This window comes from Culex quinquefasciatus, chromosome 3 (assembly GCF_015732765.1).
Source record: "Culex quinquefasciatus strain JHB chromosome 3, VPISU_Cqui_1.0_pri_paternal, whole genome shotgun sequence".
Lineage (NCBI taxonomy): Eukaryota > Metazoa > Arthropoda > Insecta > Diptera > Culicidae > Culex > Culex quinquefasciatus.
In genome coordinates this window covers 128,294,540-128,316,700 of record NC_051863.1, presented here as the reverse complement: position 1 = coordinate 128,316,700, position 22,161 = coordinate 128,294,540, and the positions used below count along the sequence as shown (strand labels likewise).

The 22,161-nt window shown below is 41.6% G+C and overlaps 2 protein-coding genes and 1 long non-coding RNA gene across 3 annotated transcripts in view; 2 read left to right on the top strand and 1 right to left on the bottom strand.

The window, feature by feature from the left end:
- Positions 1–1,138: 1,138 nt before the first annotated feature.
- On the top strand, positions 1,139–5,845 carry LOC6053218. Its single transcript, XM_038265534.1, has 2 exons — positions 1,139–1,590; positions 4,421–5,845. Exons 1-2 carry the CDS (start codon positions 1,418–1,420, stop codon positions 5,565–5,567), a joined length of 1,320 nt encoding a protein of 439 aa, XP_038121462.1. The 5' UTR covers positions 1,139–1,417; the 3' UTR covers positions 5,568–5,845.
- Positions 5,660–22,161, bottom strand: part of LOC6053219 — a 54,758-nt gene continuing 38,256 nt past the window's right edge. The window contains exons 2-8 of the mRNA XM_038265535.1: positions 14,620–14,730; positions 14,219–14,319; positions 13,201–13,422; positions 13,044–13,135; positions 12,710–12,823; positions 12,378–12,642; positions 5,660–6,042 (exon numbers count right to left, since the gene is read on the bottom strand). Coding sequence (XP_038121463.1) covers positions 12,595–12,642; positions 12,710–12,823; positions 13,044–13,135; positions 13,201–13,422; positions 14,219–14,319; positions 14,620–14,730 — 688 coding nt within the window. The 3' untranslated portion in view covers positions 5,660–6,042; positions 12,378–12,594. The remainder of the gene's footprint in view (positions 6,043–12,377; positions 12,643–12,709; positions 12,824–13,043; positions 13,136–13,200; positions 13,423–14,218; positions 14,320–14,619; positions 14,731–22,161) is intronic.
- LOC119770521 lies at positions 18,445–19,258 on the top strand. The gene is made up of 2 exons (XR_005278869.1): positions 18,445–18,858; positions 18,926–19,258. It is a non-coding gene; the product is annotated as an uncharacterized LOC119770521 (long non-coding RNA).

The window sequence follows — 22,161 nt, the reverse complement described above, 5'->3', positions numbered from 1 at the left end:
AAGTAGGTTTTTTGCTTGATTTTCCAACTTTTGTTAAATCTTTTCTAATTTATACATTGCATATTAAATTATCTAAGCACTAATTCATAGTTGTAAGGAAATCCAAAGCTCTATTATGTCAACAAATTGAACTACACTCAACCCCCGGTGGTTGGTCACTTTTTCGTTTGACACTTTTTTAGTTTGTACCCCGTTGGTTGGTCAAAGTCAAACTAAAAAGTGACGAACTGTCACTTTTTACACGGCGCTCACGCACACTTTCAAAACAAAAGTTTTGTAGTGTGTGTGAACTCCGTGTAAAAGGGGTGTCAAACTAAAACGTGACCCCGTTCGTTTGACAACAGTTGGTGTCAAACCATCGGGGTTTGAGTGTATTTGTACATTGCTAACTGGTGAAATAAAAATTGAATTGAATTGAAAAAAAAGAATTTAAGAATTTAAGAATTTAAGTATTCAAGAATTTTGTCCTAAAATGATTGCTGATATTATTGTTAACAGCGATAAAGCTTATTTTTCTGAGTACAATGACCTCTTGTACAACCACAAAGAGTTTAAAATGGATTTTTTAACCAATTTTGAAAAATTAACCTTGCTGTCCTTTTTGACAGAAAAGTTCCTACTTGACAGCTCGTTCCAAGGGGACCATAGTTGATCCATCGAAAAAAATTTGTCTTGTATTTTTTTTTTGCATTAAAATGAAAAAAAAAAAAATGATCAGAAATGGTTTATAATAGTGTTTTTTACCGTTGTGCATTAAAAATTACATAGGAGGGCTTTTGTTTATTTAATTTGGTTAACCGCGGTGGATTTTCTCGAAATAATTCGAACTGTCAAAAATCCACCAAAGCATCTACCACATTGATCGCACAAAAATCTGTGGTAGAAAAGTATCCACCGGTAGATGCTTTGGTGGATTTTTGACAGTTCAAATTATTTCGAGAAAATCCACCGCGGTTAACCAAATCAAATTAACAAAAGCCCTAGGGTTTTAGTACCCAATTTAAGAATTTAAAAAATCCCACTGTGTCACTCATTCAAACAGCCCGTTTTTTTTCCTGCGCACGTCACGTCAGCCCTCCTCCCCCAAACGCACCCACCGACGCGTCGACGTTCCACAATTTGCGAACGATCCCCACTTCGGTTCACCGAGTCGGCCATCATTCGCTTCGCCGCGGCTCCTGGCGCAGCAGGTAAACACAACAAACCAAAACAGTCCCTCTTTTTTGCTGCTCCCGTTGCTGACCCGCGGGGACCAACCCAACTGGACTATTTTGACTGTGAGGAAAAAAAGGAAGAAGAGTAGTAAATTTTCTCCGGATTTTGGATCAATAATCCGGATCGCTGAGGAAAGAGCAAAGTTTTTGAGGAGTTTCTTGTCGGATCATCCAAGTGTTTGTTTACCCGGAATCGTGGAACCATGGAGGTGGACAGCGGCTACGACGTGAACGAGACGGCGGTGGCCACCCTCGGCGCCGGTTACGCCAAGGCCAGCTCGAACAATCTGCCCAGCGTCAGCTCCGAGATGGTGTGGAATTATGTGCTGAAGCTGATGAAGGCCGCCTCGGAGAATCCGGACGTGGTGAAGATACTGTAAGTACCCCGGAACCGGCCAGTAATGACCAGTTTTGTGTGTTTTTCCCATTTGGGAGATTGAAGTAGTGCCGGCGCGAGAGTTCCAACGGACTTTTGCCTGCTGAATTCAACCCCGCGAACATTTCTCTGAAAGACGTCAATCCATCCAAGTTGACAGAGCTGTCTGTCCGCGGAGCAGGCACGGACAGGTCCCTCGCGGTGACAGCCACAAGTCAGAGTGGCTGGATTTGAGCCTACTTGGATTTTTTTGACGAGATGAAGCTGCCACACCTCGCTCCGCTGCAGTCGTGTCAAAGTTGATTAGGATTTTGTTGTTTTGAAAGCTTGTTCGCGAGTAGTTGTTGGGAGTTTGATTGATTATTGCTTTGTTTGGCGGATTGATACTGAATTATGGGTGCTGATGATGCAGAATGCGACAGTGATGGTAAAGATTCCCATTTAATCTCAATGCTTCACTGAATAACAATCGGACAATCGAGAAAGAACGGTGATCCGAAACGAACGGCGCAAATCTAGACGCGTAAAGGACTTCTATTGCAAACTCGGAACATGGAACTGCAGACATAAACTGACGCTGAAGTCGAATCAGGCTTGGTATCGGCTTCATAGTGTTTCTTCCAGCACAGCCTCCACTACAAGTACTACGTGGTGGCAAGTGACTACTGCACAACACCCGCGAGAACAAGGAGCCGTACAAACAGTTGCGAAGACAGCAAGCCCACCTCTTCCGGGATAAGAATCGCCGGCTGGAAGAATTGGAGTGCCAGGACATGGAACAACTGTATCGCTCCAACGAAAAGCGTATGTTCTACAAGAAACTCAGTCAATCCGGGAACGGCATTATGCCGCGAGCTGAAATGTGACGGGATAAGGACGGGGGAATCTTGACGGACTACCGGGATAAGCCAGCACCCACGATGAGGGAAGTTAAGGATGCCAACAAGAAGCTAAAGCACAACAAAGTAGCTGGTAAGGGTGGTGTCGGAGCTGAACTCACCAAGATGGTCCCTGACAAGTTGGCGGCTTGTCTAAACCGGCTGATAGTCAAGATCTGTGACACAGAACAGCTGCCGGAGGAGCTGGAAGGAGAGGAAGACAAAATGGACAAATGTGCGAACTACCGTGCCCTCACTATTCTCAATGCGGCCTATAAAGTGCTGTCTCAGATCATCTTCTGTCGTCTGTCGAAGCGAGCAAATGATTTTGTTGGGACGAAACTATTGGCACTACGCCCCCCGGGGCATGGCCTTCCTCTAACGTGGGATTTCTGCTCCAGCGCCTCTGACGAGACAGGAGAAACCGGGACCGACGTTTTACTTCACCATCCGATAGAAGCTCAGTGGATAAGGCGGGAATCGAACCCGCGTCTCATAGCATCATCGGGATCGGCAGCCGAAGCCGCTACCCCTGCGCCACGAGACCCACATTTGTTTTGTTGGGACGTACCAAGCCGAATTCGTAGAGGTGAGTCGATCTCACGGACCAAATCTTTTTGATACGTCAAATCCTCCAAAAATGTCGCGAGTACCAGATCCCGACGCACCACCTGTTCTGCCGACTGAAACTGTTCAAAGCACCTTTACTACCCCATTTCCGGTTTATGGTCTAAATCCCCGTGTTAGTCATCTTCAGAAAAACTTGGTCGGCTGTCCTCTGGATATACTGTTTGCACACCGTTCCTGCCTCTTCATCTGGAAGCTGATCACAACGCGCTCTCCACCACCCCTGTACCAGAAACTAGTATCCTTCCGAGGCCGTCGCCAGCAAAACCTGATTCTTCCACGAAACAACACGTTGACCTGTGCGAGTTCGCTGTTCGTTAGGGGTGCGGTAAACTAGAACATGCTGCTGACCTGAAGCGGACTACATCAGAAGCAACCTTTAAGAGGAGCTACTTAACTTTCAGGAATCAAGTGCAGCTGTAGTATACGCGTGTTCCCGCTGTCGCGCCCGGTGGTCCCGGGTCTCCCCCTAACCACAAGCTAAACGAATAGTGGAATAGGGACAACCCTCCGGCTCCTCCAGGGTGCTTGGTAGAAACGCCATCTCAAGTGTCCACGAAGGTTGACCCCCTAACCACAAGTTACACGAAGAGTTGCATAGGGATAACCACCGGGCACCCGATACCCCTGGACGAGGTCGCATAAGGGGCAAATCCTCATCCCCTCGGATGAACTCGGACTACGCTGGAAGGAGCAACCCGAGACTAGACAAGACGTACTGACGTGCGACGGAGACGAGTTCGAGGTTGCGGAGGATTTTGTGTACCTCGGATCGTTGGTGACGTCGGATAACAACTGCAACAGAGAAATTCGGAGGTGTTTCATCACCGGTAGTCGTGTCTACTATAAACTCCACAAGTCCTTAAGGTCTGGTAACCTTTCCCGACGTACAAAGTGCACCACGTACGAAACGCTGATAAGAAAGGTCGTTCTCTACGGGCACGAGCGTGGACGATGCTCGACATGGACCTGCTTGAAGTTTTCGATCGGCGAATGCTTAGGACGATCTTTGGCGGCGTACGTGAGAACAATGCATCGAGGAGAAGGATGAATCACGAGCTGGTACAACTCTATGACAAGCCAGGTATGCGTAAAGTCGCCAAGACTAGCCGAATCAGGTAGGCCGGACACATCGCCGGATTGACCAGAAGCTCGCCAACCAAACCAGAAAATAAATTCGGTGAAGTTGGTGCTCAATGCGGTTGGATAGTAGCAGCCCAAGACTGATATCATATTTAATGTTTTATACAGAATGTAGACAGTTTTCCATTAATTTTTAGAAAATATTGTCCGTAAAACTTATACTATTGCTATTTCTTTTCCAGCCAAACGGTCGCGGCCAGCAAGCCGGAACACGGCGACGATTCGGTCTGCTACGTGCAGCTCAAACGGGAAGAGCGGCTGTGCGTGGTCAAGGGCCAGATCGTGGCCGGCACCGGCGCCGACTCCAAGCTGTACCAGCTGTCGGTGGTGGTGGACGAAGAGCAGGAGCGCATCCTGTCGGCGGAGTGCAGCGAGTGCTTCGAAAACGGAGACTGCCGCCACGTGGTCACCTTCGTCAGCTGGATTCACCGGAAGAGTGAAGCCGACGAGAGCAGTGAGGTTGTGTGCTTTTTCCGGGGTCCGTTGACGGCAGACCTGGAACATGTTCCGCCGAAGCCACCGTTGAACAAGACGAAGGCGAAGAACTTTATTCGCGAGATTGTGCGAATCCTGCAGACTGAGGACATTGACTGTCCGCTTAGGTGGAACTTTTCGGCGGCGAACAAAAAGTTTGGCAATCTTTCGGTGCACGAAATGATTATGACCGCGGTGAAGAACAAGTTCGACACGGCACAGTTCTTCGAGCACGCCCACTCGACCATTTCCTCCTCGACGGGGCTGCTCGCGGACAAGACCAAGTTTACGCCCAAATTCAACCCGTGGTATTTGGAGCTGCGGTACGCGCGAATCACCAGCGCCAAAGTGTCCGACTGTATCAACCTTAACGTAACCCAAGCCGTACTGTACGAAACCATCCTCGGCTGCCACAAGGAGATCGACCCGAACGTGCAGCGCAAGAAGCTAGCCGTCCGGCAACGGCTGGAAAAGTACACCAAAACCAAGTACGAAAACTGCAAAATCACCCTCAACCCCAATTACCCGATCATCTTTGACGTTCCGGACGGAATCTGCCAGTCGCACGTGATCGAAATCAAGTGCCCCAAGTCGCCGGACCACATGCAAAAGTACGTCACTGAGAATGGTTCCATCTGCGAGAAGTACTACATGGAAATCCAGATCCACATGTACATGCACGGCAAAACCGCGGGCGTCGTGTGCGTCGCCGATCCGGACTTTGAAACCAACAACGAAATCTACATGCACTCGTTCAACCTGAACCGGAACTTTGCCGTCAACAAGCTGAACAAGGCGATGGACTTTTGGAAGAACATCGTCTACCCCGAGCTGATCAATAGCTGGTCCGAGTGAGATAAAAATTGTGTTCGATAATAGTCGTGAAAGGTTGCAAAGTCTAAATAGTGTGTGGAGGTCGTCGCCGAAAGCAAGTAAAACAAAAATTGTCCGCGTTTCTTTCTCTCATTTTCATAGACACAAAATCATACATTTATTCTTCCTTTTGAAAATGATTACATGATTTTCCCCTTTCTCTGTTCACTGTGCTTCTAGTTTCGTAAGGACAATAAATATAGTAACGGATTCTTCTTTTTTTTTCTTCGACTTAAGAAAAAATAAACACTTTAAAATAACATTCACACGCACGCAAAACACTAAACTTTGATTATGATGACGGCCCTGCCTTTGATAGGTTATTATTGAGTTTAATAAAAGAAACGATGATTTTCGGTTGGCAGCATCGAACGCAGATGGCGGTGGCATTGTGGAAGTTCCTCACACGGTGGGACCTCGGTTTCTAACATTGCAAAGAGCGGTTCGGTTGGGACATCTGAAAAGATGGGAAATAACAATTTCATAAAAAAATAGAATTTGGTCATATTTGGGTAAAGCGACCCTATTTTGGTTGGTCAGAAGCCTGTTACACGATGTTTGAAAGTTTTTTCTTCCATCGCCTGATTGGTCACCTTGATCAATACTAGTAGTCACGAGAAATCGATTGGTGACACTCTCACAGAGCTATCTAAGACCGATCTCACACACACTAGCACACCATTTGTTTTGCTGGCTGGTACAAAATTTAACCTCACTTTTTTCGTGTACGTACACGCAATACATGCGCACGTAGATAACTCGGCGGCAAATGGTGACAAGGGGGCATTTTGCATTTTACCCCTTTTTTATGTGTTTTTATTTAATATCTTGAATTGGTGTAGTTTCCAACAGATTTTAAAGTATGTTACATTACATTAGTTACGTAAAAAATTACGAGAAATCGATTTGAGATGTTTTCATTGCAGGCAAATTACGACAAGTGCTCAATATGCCCCATTTATCCCCTCTTTATGAGTTTTCTTCCGTTTCCGTCTTCCGTTGTCTGTTTCTTTCAAACGTACACGCCGCAGTAATCACGCAAGTGAATGCTCAAGACTTTTTGGCATCACTGCCATACATTTTGTTTTGAATATTACTTTCGGCAAAACTGCCAATACTGCTGCACAAAACGTCATCAAATCAAAACATTACAAAACGAAAACTTTGCCAGTTTCATTTTTTCTGAAGCAGTTTGGTTCGGTTTTTCGAAATTTAAAGAAACAGCGATTTTGCGGTACGGTAGTTTTTAACAGTTATAATTTAGATTTGATTTTGATTGTGATTTTAACTTAACAGCTTTCAGCAACATGGAAACATACGAAAACTACACGGACGAGGAACGTCTGGAATGTTTCGACGACGACGAGACCGATGCCCAGGTCAACGACCAGACCGCGATTGAATATGATCTTGATCTAGGAGATACACAAATGGAGGAGGACCCGATCGCAACCGGAAGTGATGGTGTCGTTGCCTCTGCTGGTGAGGAGGACGTGAATGCCACCTTCGAAGAAGGGACGCACAAATTTAGATTTCTTGCCAATTTCTTCGTGAAAAACTATACACGTCAGAAAAATGGGATTTGAATTAATGCAAAAAAAAAAAAAAAAAATTCCAGAGATCGTTGCTGGAAACTCGGTTCCTGAGGTGGTACAATGTATATGGGATGTTGTGAAACCATATTTGCGTCGTGAGGTTGACGTGGCTGAGGCCAACGGAATCGGAGTGAGCTGGTCCGCCATGTTGGAACCAGACATACGTGACATAGAAAAGTTTGTGTGGCTCAAGGACGTCAAGCGAAAAAGCGTGATTAGGATCGATGCATTGGGGGAGGGACGCATGCTACTAAATTGGCGCGACAAAACGATGCTCGTTTTTGCTTTCGCGTACTCTACGTCGATCAGTTCGCTGGCAATTTGGGAAAAAATGAATAAACATCTCCTCCAGCCATCGGACTGCGGTGGGTCTGGCGCTCCGTCAAACGTTGAGCTCAACGAAATTGTGCAGGAACTGATGGAAAAAAATCAACACCTTGAAGCACATCACTCAGCCTGGATCCAGTGGGCTATATCAATCCAGAGTTCGCCAGCAGATGAGCAATATGAACTCAAGGAACGGCTGCCGCCAGCCTCGATGCGGGGAATGTTCTTCTCACTACCAACCTCCGTAGGCAGTCGCCTTGAAAGTACGCGTCAGGGATTGATCGTGGCCGAGAACATTCTTGACAACTTGGAGCCAACTGACAAGATCCTCGAAGATCACGGCAACCATCTCATGAGTGTGGCGTTCGAGATAAAGAACTCAGCACATGCTCTGGCTGAAAAGTTCAGTTTGTGTCGTGCTATGCTGCAGGGTATGAAAATGACCACGGCCCCGGAGGAGACGACACTGAGCCAGTCTCACCGTGATGCAGTTGGAGATATGCTGGATTTCGAGCACGGTCGAAAGAAGTAACTTAACCTGCTCAACTCGGAATCTTGCTATTTTTTCGGTTTTCTCATTTTTTTATCCATTGTTATTCGATAGTACTGAATAAATAACTACACAAAAGTGATTTAATCTGTTTATTGATGATATCAAATCCATTATTGCTTATCAGAAAATAATCTTAATCTTATTTGTCAATAGTATCAAATCCATATTCACTCAATGGCTGTTTCCATGCGACAGTCGGGTCAAATGTTCCTCCATACAACTAACCGCATTTTTTGAACAAATTAGTGCAATCAAAGCGATCAAATCTGGTCAAGCTTTCGGTGACGGTAATAGATAGTGGTTTTTTTGAGTCCTCGATGTAGTGCCTTTGAAGGTCTCGTTTTGCCAGGCCGGAAACCAATTCTATCGGATTAAACATGGGACAATAAGCGGGAAGAAAAACTGGTAAAATTCCCAACGACCTGCAATAAGTCAATAAGTCGTACCTTTTTTCCTTTAACACCATAACCCTTATTGCGCAGCATGTCTCGAGAATCGTAGGACACCTCATCGAGGAAAACGAGCTGATGGAAGTGGAAGTTTTCCGTGGTTTCTTCAAAGTTCAAAAAGGTTATTTTATACAGAAAATCACGTAGAATCGATTGGGAACAGTCTTATTTACGGCAAATGGCGACAAGGGCTTATTTTGCCCCATTTTATGTGTTTTAGTCAGTATATAAAAAGAGAGGTGATTCCTTATACAGTTAAAAAGAATCTTATTTTATAAGGCACGAACATGGTGTGAAAGGCGAGAAAACACCTAAAGAGGGAGCATATGGAGGAAAATGGGCCCTTGACGTCATTTGCCGCGAATTAGAGTGTTCCCAATTGATTCCTCGTGATTTTCTGCATAAAATATGTTTTTTAATTGGTAAATTAAAGAAAACACATAAATAGGAATTACATGTGGCAAAATGGGCCCTTGTCGTCGTTTGCGTTTATGGGAACGTCACCAATCTTGATTTTCTACAAATAATGTACTTTTAAACTTTAAAAACATCGGCAAATATAGACATTGACGAAAAACACATAAAATGCGTAATTGGGTCAAAATAGGTCATTTGCCGCCTATGAAAATGTCACAAATCGATTTCTCGTGATTTTTTTCATAAAATAACATACTTTCAAACTGTAAATACAACGGCAATTAAAAATACTGACGAAAAACACATAAAATGGGGAAAATCGGGCAACATAGGCCCTTGCTGTCATTTGCAGCCAACAACAATGTCACAAATCGATTCCTCGTGATTTTCTACATAAAATAACATACATTAAAACTGTAGGTGTTGCATACGCAAGATATGGACGTCCCTCGTCAGCTCGACTCACTGGTGGTAGTGAAGCTACCACGCAGTCGATGTCACTAGAGCTGAACATCAACCAGAACAAGCTCAGCCGCCATCGCGCGCAGCCAGCGCGTTTGGCTCGGCCCATTTTAACTTGTTGTTTCGTCTTGTAATTAGTGAAATAAATGTAGTTTTAATGTGTAATTATTGTCTTTGTGCCTCGACCATCACCACCTCGTTCACCCAAGTCGAGGACACAAAAGTAGGAAACTACACCAATTCAAGATATTAAAGAAAAACATATAAAAAGGCTCCTTGCCGTCATTTGCCGCCAACGATAGTGTCACCAATCGATTTCTCGTGATTTTTGGCTTCCTCTCCGAGGAATGCCATATAAAATCACTTGAAAATTGGCCAAAAAATTGCACCTCGATTTCTCGGAAATGGCTGAACGGATTTGGGACACTTCCGGTTGCATTCGATCCCTCTTAGCTTCCGATAAGTCGCTATTGAAAATCTTCCCCGTAGCCCTTTCCTGTCAAAAGATATTTACGAAAAACGATTTGCAAACCTAAAACCGAAAAACAAAAAAACGATGAAAATTTTTCAAAATTGCTTCATTTTTGCATAACTAGGTAGTCTGGAATGTCCTCCATCCCTGGCTGAAACGGGACAAAAATCCATTGAAATTTGCCAAAGTTACAGCCACTTTAAGAAAACTGTTTGCATTCAGCCGCCTTCAAATCGACTAAAACGAGGCCAAAATTAACCAAAATGTCGGCATGTTGCACATTTTTGGAAAGCTCTTTCAAAACCCAATCCACTGAGATACATATCTCGACGAATTATTAAGCTTAGTCGTTAATATCTGCGGTAAACTGCTATTTTTGACGATACCAATGCAGTATCACATGCTGGTTCGCCCATCCGGCTAAAAAACCCACAACTATTATACTTCATTCGAAAGCATTTTTCATCGTGCTTCGAATGTCATCTTAGGAAATAAAATTCCCTTTGTAAATCGCGTCCAGCATGCAAAGATTCCACCCGACCTCAAATTAGGTCCAGAATAGCCTCAAAAACACCTTAGCCAAGCCAAGACAAGTCAAGTCATCTAGAGAAATGACTATATATTATGTGTTCTTAGATACCTATCCTTGAGCCATCGATCGACTCCGTTAGCGATACACTTTTTACCCTTTCTTAAATTTTCGCTTTAGCTACGGAATGTGAGAGCGGAATGCGAGAGAGGGAGAGAGTTTACGGAAATTATGACTCGTTCGAGCACTGCATTAGTTTTTACGCCGTGACAGCATTAGACAGCTCGCGTGCATTGTTTACATGGATTTTCGTCGACAGACCGTAGGCATATTTTACTTTTACTGGGATAGAATAGCATTCGATTAAGTAAGCCTACAGACTATATACATTATAAAGTAATATGCTTTCTATCAAAAAGGATCGCAAAGTTATTACTTTAAATTGTTTTAAAAATCCATTTTAAATCCTTTGCGGTCGTATAAAGTGTCATGGTACCCAGAAAAATAAGCTTTATCATTTTTTATTTTTTTTTCATAAAATTATTTTTATTAGGTCCTTTTCGGTACTGGAACCTGGTTAGGACCGAGCTTTATCATTGTGAACAATAATATTAGTAATTTAGTTGAATTTTAGACCTCAATCAACGAATCGTCTATATATATTCAATGTATATTATACATGTACATTCTCAATTCATAAATTTGTGTATGAACCGAGAAGAGGAAGCCCCCATTCACCTAGGTGGATTAAGTAACGTTTTTTTCATATAATAAGATATTTTAGAGGTGCGGCAAACTATGGGAGCTGAAGATATTCGAGAAACTTTTCACAACTTTCCATCATTTGCCGCCAATAAGAGTATCACAAATCGATTTCTCGTAATTGTTTACAATAAAAATGATACTTTTGATAGGCAGAAACTGATGGCATCAAAAGATCCGTTTTTTCACCCGTTCACGCAGAAAAATAAGGCATATTTGTATCAACAAAACGTTTTGTTGATTTGAAAATCAAGATTTTTGTTGAATCAACGCTTAACGTCAAAGCAACTTTTTCAAAACAACAAAAGATTTTTGTGGATTTGAGAAAATCAAGGTTTGTTTCAACGCAAAATCGGCGTTGATCATATTCAACAAAAATTTTGTTGAATCAAACCTCGTACAGGCTGATTCTACAAAATATTTTTCTGCGTGTTTTTGCCCACTGTGCAATACCCAATATTGGGACTTTTATGTGAAATTGTCTGGGAAATCGATTCCCCACTATCGGGTTTTAAAAATTTTGACGTTTAGCCCACTTAAAAAACAGTTTTAGTTAATGATTTTTGTATTTTTTAGGAGAGACATGCCATCCTGCATTTTTCATGAGTCTTAGGATATTTCCTCAAAAATTTTGAACGAAAAAAAATCGTGACATAACCTTTAACTTTAACTTTTAAACTTAAAAATCAAAAATTATCAAAGAAGTGGCGTGTATTTTTGTTTCAGTATATCTTTTTCAGAAAGCTTGTCCAATTTCCTACAAGTTTGTCTTTGACCATTTTTTGATACGATGCAACGGCTTCGAGATACAGTAATTTTTAAATAAAAAAAATACAAAAATATTTATGTTACTTGGCTTATTTAGGCCTAGGATAACATGTCTACAAAATTTCATTGAAATCGGAGAGGGTCGGGTACAAAAGTAGCAGAAAAATTCCCGATTAGAGCTGGATTTGCTCTTAAATAATAAAATTTTGTTATTGTTCTTTTAAACTTACTAAACATAGTAAAAAAATATTTCTTTCAAAACTTTGACAAAGTCCCATGAAACAAGTAGAAATACCAAACTCATTATCTTCAAAATTTTCAAAATGATTTTTAAAAATCGCCAATTGGTTTAAACATTTAAAAAGTAATTTTTAAAGATTTTTTTGGATCGAAGCCCATTTTGAGAAACTCGTTGTTTCGAATTTTAGGTGCTCTGATTCATCACGACTCATACTCACCTTACAAAGTTAAAACGACTGCTTTTTGGAAAACAATTACAATAAATACATCCTACTCCAGTCAGCCACAAAAAAGAGACTGTTATTCACGATCCTCAGTCGCGCTCGCACCAAAAACACTCTCCAAAATCGCTTCGCTATCCACCGTCCATTCTCATCCTCATTCTCATCATCATTATCATTATTATAATCCTCTCATTCATTGGCAGCACGCTGATCAGTTGATTCGATTCCCGTAGTCCACCACAGGAAATAGCCTTTGCGTCTAGGGGGGGAGAGACAAAACATCGTGAGAGATGCTCGGAGTTTAGCTCAAGTTTAAGGCGACTTACCAGCCGGGAGACTTGCGATCGAAGCGACGAAACCGCATCCAGCGCGTACTGGACCTTCTTGCTGAGCTCGTGGGTCTCCGATTGCGATCGGCCGCGATCTTCGCTGAGAATTATCTTTTGAGAAGAAAAAAGCAGGAAAAGCAAAAGAAGGAATAATCACCCCAAATTACACTACTTTGCTAATTTGCATGGCAGGTAAAGTGATCCTCACAGTATTTCTGTGGAAAGGTCTTCAGAGCAGGGGTTCTCAAACTTCTCTTTTAAAGCAACTGCTATTTAAAAGATGAGAACCACTGCCCTAGAGAAAGAGGCAAAAAACGAGGCTAATGCCTACCTTTTCCAGTTTCGTTAACCGCGTGTCCAGGCTATCGTAATCCACGTCGTTCTCCATGTCCCGGGCCTCGCTGGCGACATCGTTCGATTCGTCTGTGAGGAAAATTTTGACCTAAAAATCCAAATTCTTCATAAAAAAAAACAAAGCAAAACCATACCCATTCTTTTGCAGCTTTGTCGGTCCGACTGAAGTTGGAAGCCCTCGCGGCAGGTGCAATAGTACGATCCTTCGGTGTTGTAGCACGTCTGGTCGCACGGTTTGTGCCGTTTGCACTCGTTGATGTCCTCGGCGCACTGCGGCCCGGTGAATCCGGCCGGACAGGTGCACGTGTCAGGGGCGGTGCAGCGGCCACCGTTGCGGCAGGATGAGCGGCAAGTGGCTGGGGAAATTGGATGCATTGTATTTGGGAATGATTTTTTTTGTCTTTTTGTCTTTTTGTATTTTTGTCTTTTTGTCTTTTTGTCTTTTTGTCTTTTTGTCTTTTTGTCTTTTTGTCTTTTTGTCTTTTTGTCTTTTTGTCTTTTTGTCTTTTTGTCTTTTTGTCTTTTTGTCTTTTTGTCTTTTTGTCTTTTTGTCTTTTTGTCTTTTTGTCTTTTTGTCTTTTTGTCTTTTTGTCTTTTTGTCTTTTTGTCTTTTTGTCTTTTTGTCTTTTTGTCTTTTTGTCTTTTTGTCTTTTTGTCTTTTTGTCTTTTTGTCTTTTTGTCTTTTTGTCTTTTTGTCTTTTTGTCTTTTTGTCTCTTTGTCTTTTTGTCTCTTTGTCTTTTTGTCTTTTTGTCTTTTTGTCTTTTTGTCTTTTTGTCTTTTTGTCTTTTTGTCTTTTTGTCTTTTTGTCTTTTTGTCTTTTTGTCTTTTTGTCTTTTTGTCTTTTTGTCTTTTTGTCTTTTTGTCTTTTTGTCTTTTTGTCTTTTTGTCTTTTTGTCTTTTTGTCTTTTTGTCTTTTTGTCTTTTTGTCTTTTTGTCTTTTTGTCTTTTTGTCTTTTTGTCTTTTTGTCTTTTTGTCTTTTTGTCTTTTTGTCTTTTTGTCTTTTTGTCTTTTTGTCTTTTTGTCTTTTTGTCTTTTTGTCTTTTTGTCTTTTTGTCTTTTTGTCTTTTTTTCTTCTGTATCCCATATATTCTTACTTCGAATCTCTAAATCCTGAAACTAAAACTAATTTATACCCTTCCCCTCAACTCACGTTTCAGACATCCGTCCGCGATGGTCGTTTCGGTTTCCCAGCCGGCACAGCACACGTACACCTCGCGCTTCATCGGTTGGTAGGTGGGCTCGTAGTTGGTCCTGTCAACGTGAAATTTGTTATGGATTTGGTTTTAGTTTTTGGAGGCCACACGTCCGAAAATGAGAACAAAACATGATGCAAGTCTAACTGCGAACTGCAACTCGAATGGCAATCAACCCTCACCTTCCATCACAAAAAAACTCTCCGATTAATCTTGCTTGATCTCGCAAGGGTTCAGTTTGATGGACAGGTTGCAAATTCAGAAGGGGTCGTCCATAAATCACGAAATTTCCAAATGGTTTGGATTCAACTCGAAAATTTAATTGGGACAAAAGTTAAAAAGTACATTATGGACGTACCTTACTCCGGTGCACATCTTTTGGTCCGGGCATGGTTGCACAAAGTGTTTCACGGTTGATTTTCGGTAGACGGGCACATGGACGGTCCGCTTCTCGGTGCACACGTTCTTGCTGGAATTGAAAAGCGGTCAATTGTTGCGGATTAGTCTGTGGAATCTAAAAATACACACTGCACTGTATTAAATGGTCAACAGGGACGATCAGACAGCGGAGTTGGGCAGTTCTCAGGGAAAACGAAACAGCTTTATAATTTTAAATTTTCAAGAAATACCAATGTACAGTCCCACGAAAAGTGTTTTTTTGCGAAAAAAAATTCCTTCAATACCTCGATATTTTCAAAACTAATGATTGAAAGCAACTGTACGCCTGTAAACTGCATCTTGCGTGTGAATGTGTGTGCAAATAGAGTCATGAGAATTGATCTCACGAATTAGAAAATGTGATCAAAATTCTTTTTGATCAGTGTTTTTGGAGCATTAACCCAGTCACGACGTTCTAGCAGGATTCTAGCAGAGTACTCACAGAGCTGGATATTCTTACAGCATTCTAGCAGAAATGTTCCACCGTTCTAGCAGGATTCTGGCAGAACCAGCTCTGCTAGAATATTTCGTGACTGGGAATCGAGCAACAATCTCTTCATATGGCGATGATAGGTGTTCGATTCAAAAAATCAAATCAAATCAAATTATTCGCACTACAGCATTGCAATGGCGTTCTGGATTGCGAGATTCCTACTCGAAACTAGGTGTCTGAAGGCTTGATTGTTGAGGCAATTGCAAACCTCTTTTTAAACCTTAGCTTACATCCACCCCGGGATTCGAACTGACGACCTTTGGTTTGTGAGTCCAACTGCCTACCAGCGATTCCACCGAGGCTGGACCCAGGGAGACGACGACTCCTATACCTGGACTGAGCTAACGACCTAACCTTTTTTTGAAGGTTAGTCTGGGGCCAACATTTACTTCCCGTCCGACGGAACGCGTGATTAGACAAATCTCATCTCGAAAATTGCCACCGGGACCGTCTGGGATCGAACCCAGGCCGACTTGGTGAGAGGCAATCACGCTTACCCCTACATCACGGTCCACTTTGTTCGATTTAACGCGCATATTTCCCCAACGTAAAACATCCTGAAAAATCATCGACAAAGAGGGAGCAATTTGGCTCAGAGACCTTCAAATCTGCAAATAAAGTTTTGTGATGTGATGTGATCTTTAAGTCCGTAGTAGCAGTTCAATAGGGCGAATCTGCGATTGTAAACAAGCAGTCTATCCCTTTTGCTCAAGTGACAGTTCACACCCAAAGGAAAAATATATCTCAAAATCTGCAACAGTGGATTTGCTGCAGAAAATGTCACATTTTATAACATTTTTTGTAGCAAGCTTGTCGAACATTTTTGCCCGCGTGTAAACATGTCAGCGATCTGCAGTTCTCATCAACACATATAATAGGGACGTGGCGTTACATCGTGCTGCCATCTGGTTTGTTAAGTGCAAGAGTGGAAAAGTGCTGAGTCATCGTCTAAAAATAGACGGCGTCCTATCTCGCCCAGCAAAATGAAGTCGATAAAGTAGTCGGTTTAGATGAGAAAACGAAAACGTGGTCTAAAAATAGCGACGCCATCCCCCTATGCTGGCCCGTCCCCGAGCAACACTCCAAAGAGAAGAATATGTTGGTGTTCTTTCAATTACATATCATCAAGCGTCCATGGCGTGGTGGTAGCGTGTCGGATCAATAATCAAAAAGTTGGTGGTTCAATATTCGTTCTGTTAAGGGTTTTTTTTTTAAGTAAAATACAACAAAAAAGCCGTCGGTAATGTCGATAATTGTCGGTAACGGGCAAAAATTTCATACCCCTACATCGCAAAAAATGCATGAGGACAGTTTTCATGCAAATTCTGATATTCTTTCATGCCACCATGCATCACAATCATGCGACCGCCGTTTGGGTGCACGATAAGTAAAAGGGGGATAGACGCGATTGTTTACAATCGCGAATTCGCCCTATTGAACTGTTACTACGGAAGTGTATTCAGCAAAGTTTTCTGTTCAGTTCAGACCACTGAATGAAATAACACAGATTCGGCTAAATGGAGGAATCGGGTCTCAAGGTTTTGGAGCGGATCCAAATCCGTTTCGAAAACCTAAAGTGGCACCTCCCTAGGTTCAGACTCGATTATCCGAAAGCCTTGGAAAATTGGAATCTTCGGATAATTAAATCACGAACAAAATTCTTTGGCTTATTTTTGATTGTCGAGCTAGAGTATGACCCTTTAACTACGCTGAAGTCAGGTTTGTTAAATTATCAAAATATCAGCTCTCAGCAACTACAATAGAGCTTTATGATGTTTCGCGTACGCACACTAGCGCACCATCTGATTTTGCTGGGCGGACAAAATTTATCCTCAATATTTTTTGTGTACGTACACGCAATTTATGCGCACGTAGAAACAGCGTGACGTCACGAGCGCACACGCACACGCTTTTCGCTGAGACACACGTGCAAAAAATGTAAACAGTGCAGCCAAGCTGTCAAATTTCTAACCTAAAAATCGAGTCGGCGTAAAACCTAATACCGCCTGAATATTCATGCCTCAAATACAACACTCAGAAAAAAGTACTGGCAAAATCCATAAGAACGTCTTATGACCTTTCGACATCAGGATTTTATTCGGATGTCATAAGATTTTCTTATGGCTGGGAGGGGAAATTTGACAAAGCCGTAAATTAAGATTTCCATTGAGTTATCTTATGACATTCATAGATGGAATTGTGTACAGAATATATGGCAATGCTCATGGAGATCATATTAACATACATTGTTATTTATACCCATTTTTTCTTATTTTTAATTGAATGAAAACAAAAGTTAATTTAATTTTTAAACATGTATATTTTTGAATGATCGTAATATAACCAAAACTTTATTTAATTTTTGCTTCGAGGAGATGTTTTCTCCGTTCTTATTCGTGGTCGCTCCACTGTTCCTCCGCTGCTCATCGTCCCGTTGGTTTCCGCTGCCTCCGGTTTAATCGTCTTTTGCTGGTGAGTCGGCATGTTCTGCCGGATGGCCAACATCTTCGGCATGACCGCGTCAATCAAACTTAAACCCTTTCGACCGCTGCTCGGAACTGTCCTCACCGATGCTATTCTCCGGATCCTTCTGGAGGATGCTGAGAAGGGGCCGCCGGCGGAACCAACAGCCATGTTACCTAAAATACCAAAACAAAATATTCAACTTCGAACCAAAACCCACGAAACACCCGTCACAGAACTTACCTGAGTCTTAGAGATCGCGGTAAATAAGAAAATTTATTCGTCCGATCAGAAACTCGGCTGCAGCAGCTTTGTGAAGTAGTTACCGGAACGATTTACGGGGGCGATTTGGAGTCGCGAGCGTTCAAAATTGTCTGCTTGATCCGTCCTTTCGCCATCTTGAAATGTCTAAAAACTTCACACTAGCATCTTACGCGAAAACCATTGAAAAATTACAGATGAATTCCATAAGAATTCCTTATGAAGTCCATAGTCTATCAACAGTGGACCAAATACATAAGTAAAGTTTAGTTATAACCATATGAATTTATAGTGACGGTCATAAGATTGTCTATGAAAATCGCGAGAGGCTAGTGGATACTCAAATCAGGCAGCACATAAGATGTAGACTTATGAAAAACTTTCATTCTTTTTCCTCAGTGAACAACTCTTCTCTCCTTATTGAAACTCTCAGTGCCGAACATAGCCGAACACGTTTTCGTGTTTACACACTCGCGATTGACATTTTCCTTTTCTGTCTCATTCTCGCTTTCACGATCATCCTACACTGAGGAAAAAGAATGAAAGTTTTTCATAAGTCTACATCTTATGTGCTGCCTGATTTGAGTATCCACTAGCCTCTCGCGATTTTCATAGACAATCTTATGACCGTCACTATAAATTCATATGGTTATAACTAAACTTTACTTATGTATTTGGTCCACTGTTGATAGACTATGGACTTCATAAGGAATTCTTATGGAATTCATCTGTAATTTTTCAATGGTTTTCGCGTAAGATGCTAGTGTGAAGTTTTTAGACATTTCAAGATGGCGAAAGGACGGATCAAGCAGACAATTTTGAACGCTCGCGACTCCAAATCGCCCCGTAAATCGTTCCGGTAACTACTTCACAAAGCTGCTGCAGCCGAGTTTCTGATCGGACGAATAAATTTTCTTATTTACCGCGATCTCTAAGACTCAGGTAAGTTCTGTGACGGGTGTTTCGTGGGTTTTGGTTCGAAGTTGAATATTTTGTTTTGGTATTTTAGGTAACATGGCTGTTGGTTCCGCCGGCGGCCCTTCTCAGCATCCTCCAGAAGGATCCGGAGAATAGCATCGGTGAGGACAGTTCCGAGCAGCGGTCGAAAGGGTTTAAGTTTGATTGACGCGGTCATGCCGAAGATGTTGGCCATCCGGCAGAACATGCCGACTCACCAGCAAAAGACGATTAAACCGGAGGCAGCGGAAACCAACGGGACGATGAGCAGCGGAGGAACAGTGGAGCGACCACGAATAAGAACGGAGAAAACATCTCCTCGAAGCAAAAATTAAATAAAGTTTTGGTTATATTACGATCATTCAAAAATATACATGTTTAAAAATTAAATTAACTTTTGTTTTCATTCAATTAAAAATAAGAAAAAATGGGTATAAATAACAATGTATGTTAATATGATCTCCATGAGCATTGCCATATATTCTGTACACAATTCCATCTATGAATGTCATAAGATAACTCAATGGAAATCTTAATTTACGGCTTTGTCAAATTTCCCCTCCCAGCCATAAGAAAATCTTATGACATCCGAATAAAATCCTGATGTCGAAAGGTCATAAGACGTTCTTATGGATTTTGCCAGTACTTTTTTCTGAGTGTACCGCAACAGCGTTTAACCACAAAAGCCGCTACAAAACAAATTTCACAAACGCAGTTTAACGGGACGTCATCCGTGGTCGGCTCCTAATCGCCGTCCCGCGTGTTTTGATTGCAGTTTTCGGAGAGATTAAGAGACTCAGCGGTGAGAGCGCAGAGTCGAGGAAAAGGGAAGTAGTGATTGTTCATGATTCGATTATTCGAAGTCCTATAGAAATCTTGGTATAATCGAAACATCGGATATTAGTCTTCGGATAATCGGGTCTGGACTGTAGTAATCACGTGGCGAGCAAAATTTGGTTTGGCTGTTCCGGATATATGATCTTTTGAAAAATGTTGTTATTGCGAAAATTGTCAAAACACGCCATTTGACCACCCTATTTCTGATAGGACGACCCTAATCGTTAAACAAAAAAACGGGTCCCATTATTCCAACTTCCATGTCAAATTTAAGCCAAATCGGAGCACTTTTGATCTTCATATTTTAGAAAAATATTGAGAATAAATCTTCAAAAATGGGAGAGCACAGTTTCACGAAAATTGAAGGGATTGGGGCATTAGCTGTGAGAGTTGATTATGTGGTAAATGATTTATATTTATTTATATGATTTACATTTTTATACTCAAAGATGCTGCGGTTTATGTTTTGTTTTTAATTTAAAAACTGATTTTATATTTATTTCTAACAAAGTTCTGCTTTATATTTTTTTAATAAATTTTTATAGACAAGTACATTCAAAACAAATGAACAAGTTCTATTCTCTGAAGAATTTATTTCCAGCAATAAGTCAGGAAAAGCAAAGCTAAAACATGCCAAAGTGCGGCCAGTTGCATTTCCGGGAGGCAGTTAATCTTACTTGTTGGGAAGGTCAACATTGGATCGGTATTTTAATACCAGCTTCAAGTTCCTGGTATAGTCACCAGACACAAAACGCAGACGTGACTGACCAAATAAGCCTGGTCTGTGCACGATAATAATAAGACATCGCAATCCGTCAAATGGACCACCGATCATTCAAATGCAAATAATGAAGTGTGTCCAACTATTAGATTAGGCTGGCGCTTTGGACTGTAGGTTGAGGTTACGTTATTATCTGTTTCAGAAACACTTAAAAAAGGGGAATCGAGTACAAATCACCACCGTCTACAGTATAACTCAAAAGCTTGAGTACTTTATTGTTTCTCATAAAAAATCAATTCTGGTCCAGAAAAAAAAAACTCCAATGCAGCAGTGTCCAGAGTTTGTCAGTTGATCCTGAATGAGGTGTGTGATTTGCATAATGCCCGCGTAAAGTCGCCATAAAAAATAGTATTGCTGTCCACTACCGTCAGACAATTGTGTGAGCAATCATAAACTCGTACGTCTCGCAGCAAAACAAATTGCCATTGTAGTGCTCATTTGTCAAGCAGCAGCAGTGGTTTAGTGCTTTCTTAGGGCTTCTGGCGCTGCATTCATAAATATGCGCACAATTGCACTCCGGGTTAGGGCACTTATAACGAGATGGATTTTATTGCACCCTGGATGGTTTTGTTCGGTGAATTTCTTTGCATTTGAGGGGGTGAGTTGTTAAGTGGACATTGATTGAAGGAATGTGCATGGGTTTAGGCTTATGGCAATAATGGCGGATTATTCCGTGGGCTTCGATTGATTGGTTGAGCTTGATGCATCTTAAAATTTGTCGATATCATGCTTTGAATTATTATCTGTAAATGATGCGAATTAGTTGAGCTTAATTATCACAAATGAAATAATTACATCAATGTGTTATTGTTGATGATAAAGCAGATTTCTGACATGTTGAAATTAAATCTAGGGAAAATTATGGCAGGTAATGGCCACTTAATTGCCTTGTAATTTAAACAATTGACCACAATTACTAGCACTTTAAACATGACTCTAGTGCCTAGGTAGGTATCCCTCGTAACTGCTTTTTATCAAAACTCTATGGTTGCTTGGTTTTCAAATTGTATTTGTATTTTGCGCAATTTAAACAATAACAAACACGTTTTGTTTGGTTGACCATTCTGTGCATAGCCCCGAAGTTTAGTTGAATTTGGTTGTGCAAATCCCTAGTTATAATTTCAAATGTTTACGGTAGTCGGGCACGTACGTGTGTCAAACGCGTTCTGACCTGAAATCCCTTTGGACAGTTGTCGCACTTACAGCCAGATAGTATGAAAAAATTGAAACTTATTTCATATAAAGAATGACAACAATGTAGGGAGTTGTTTCAGTTTTATTGAATTGAACAAAATGGTGTTCTTAATTCAATTTGGCCAAAAATGCAAGTGCGACAAGATAATAAGACAACGAGGAGCCATGCTTGTAAATACCACAAGTTTCAATAACATAGATTTTGAAACATTATTTCTAAGGCTCATCGAAACCTATATTCGAATCTAAAACGGTCTCATCTCTCGAAAAACGTCTCAATTATCGCACACCTCATTTCCTCCCTGATCAAATCTACCTGTTTCGCCCTATAATGAGGTGTCATTTACCATGACACACAAATCTGACGTAATGTGGTGCGCTAATTTAGATTCTACACATGTAATTACAAGCTCCGCTCCAACCAGACGAATCGCGTGGCCAACTTCCGGACCCAGGAAGAACCAACCGTGTCGCAC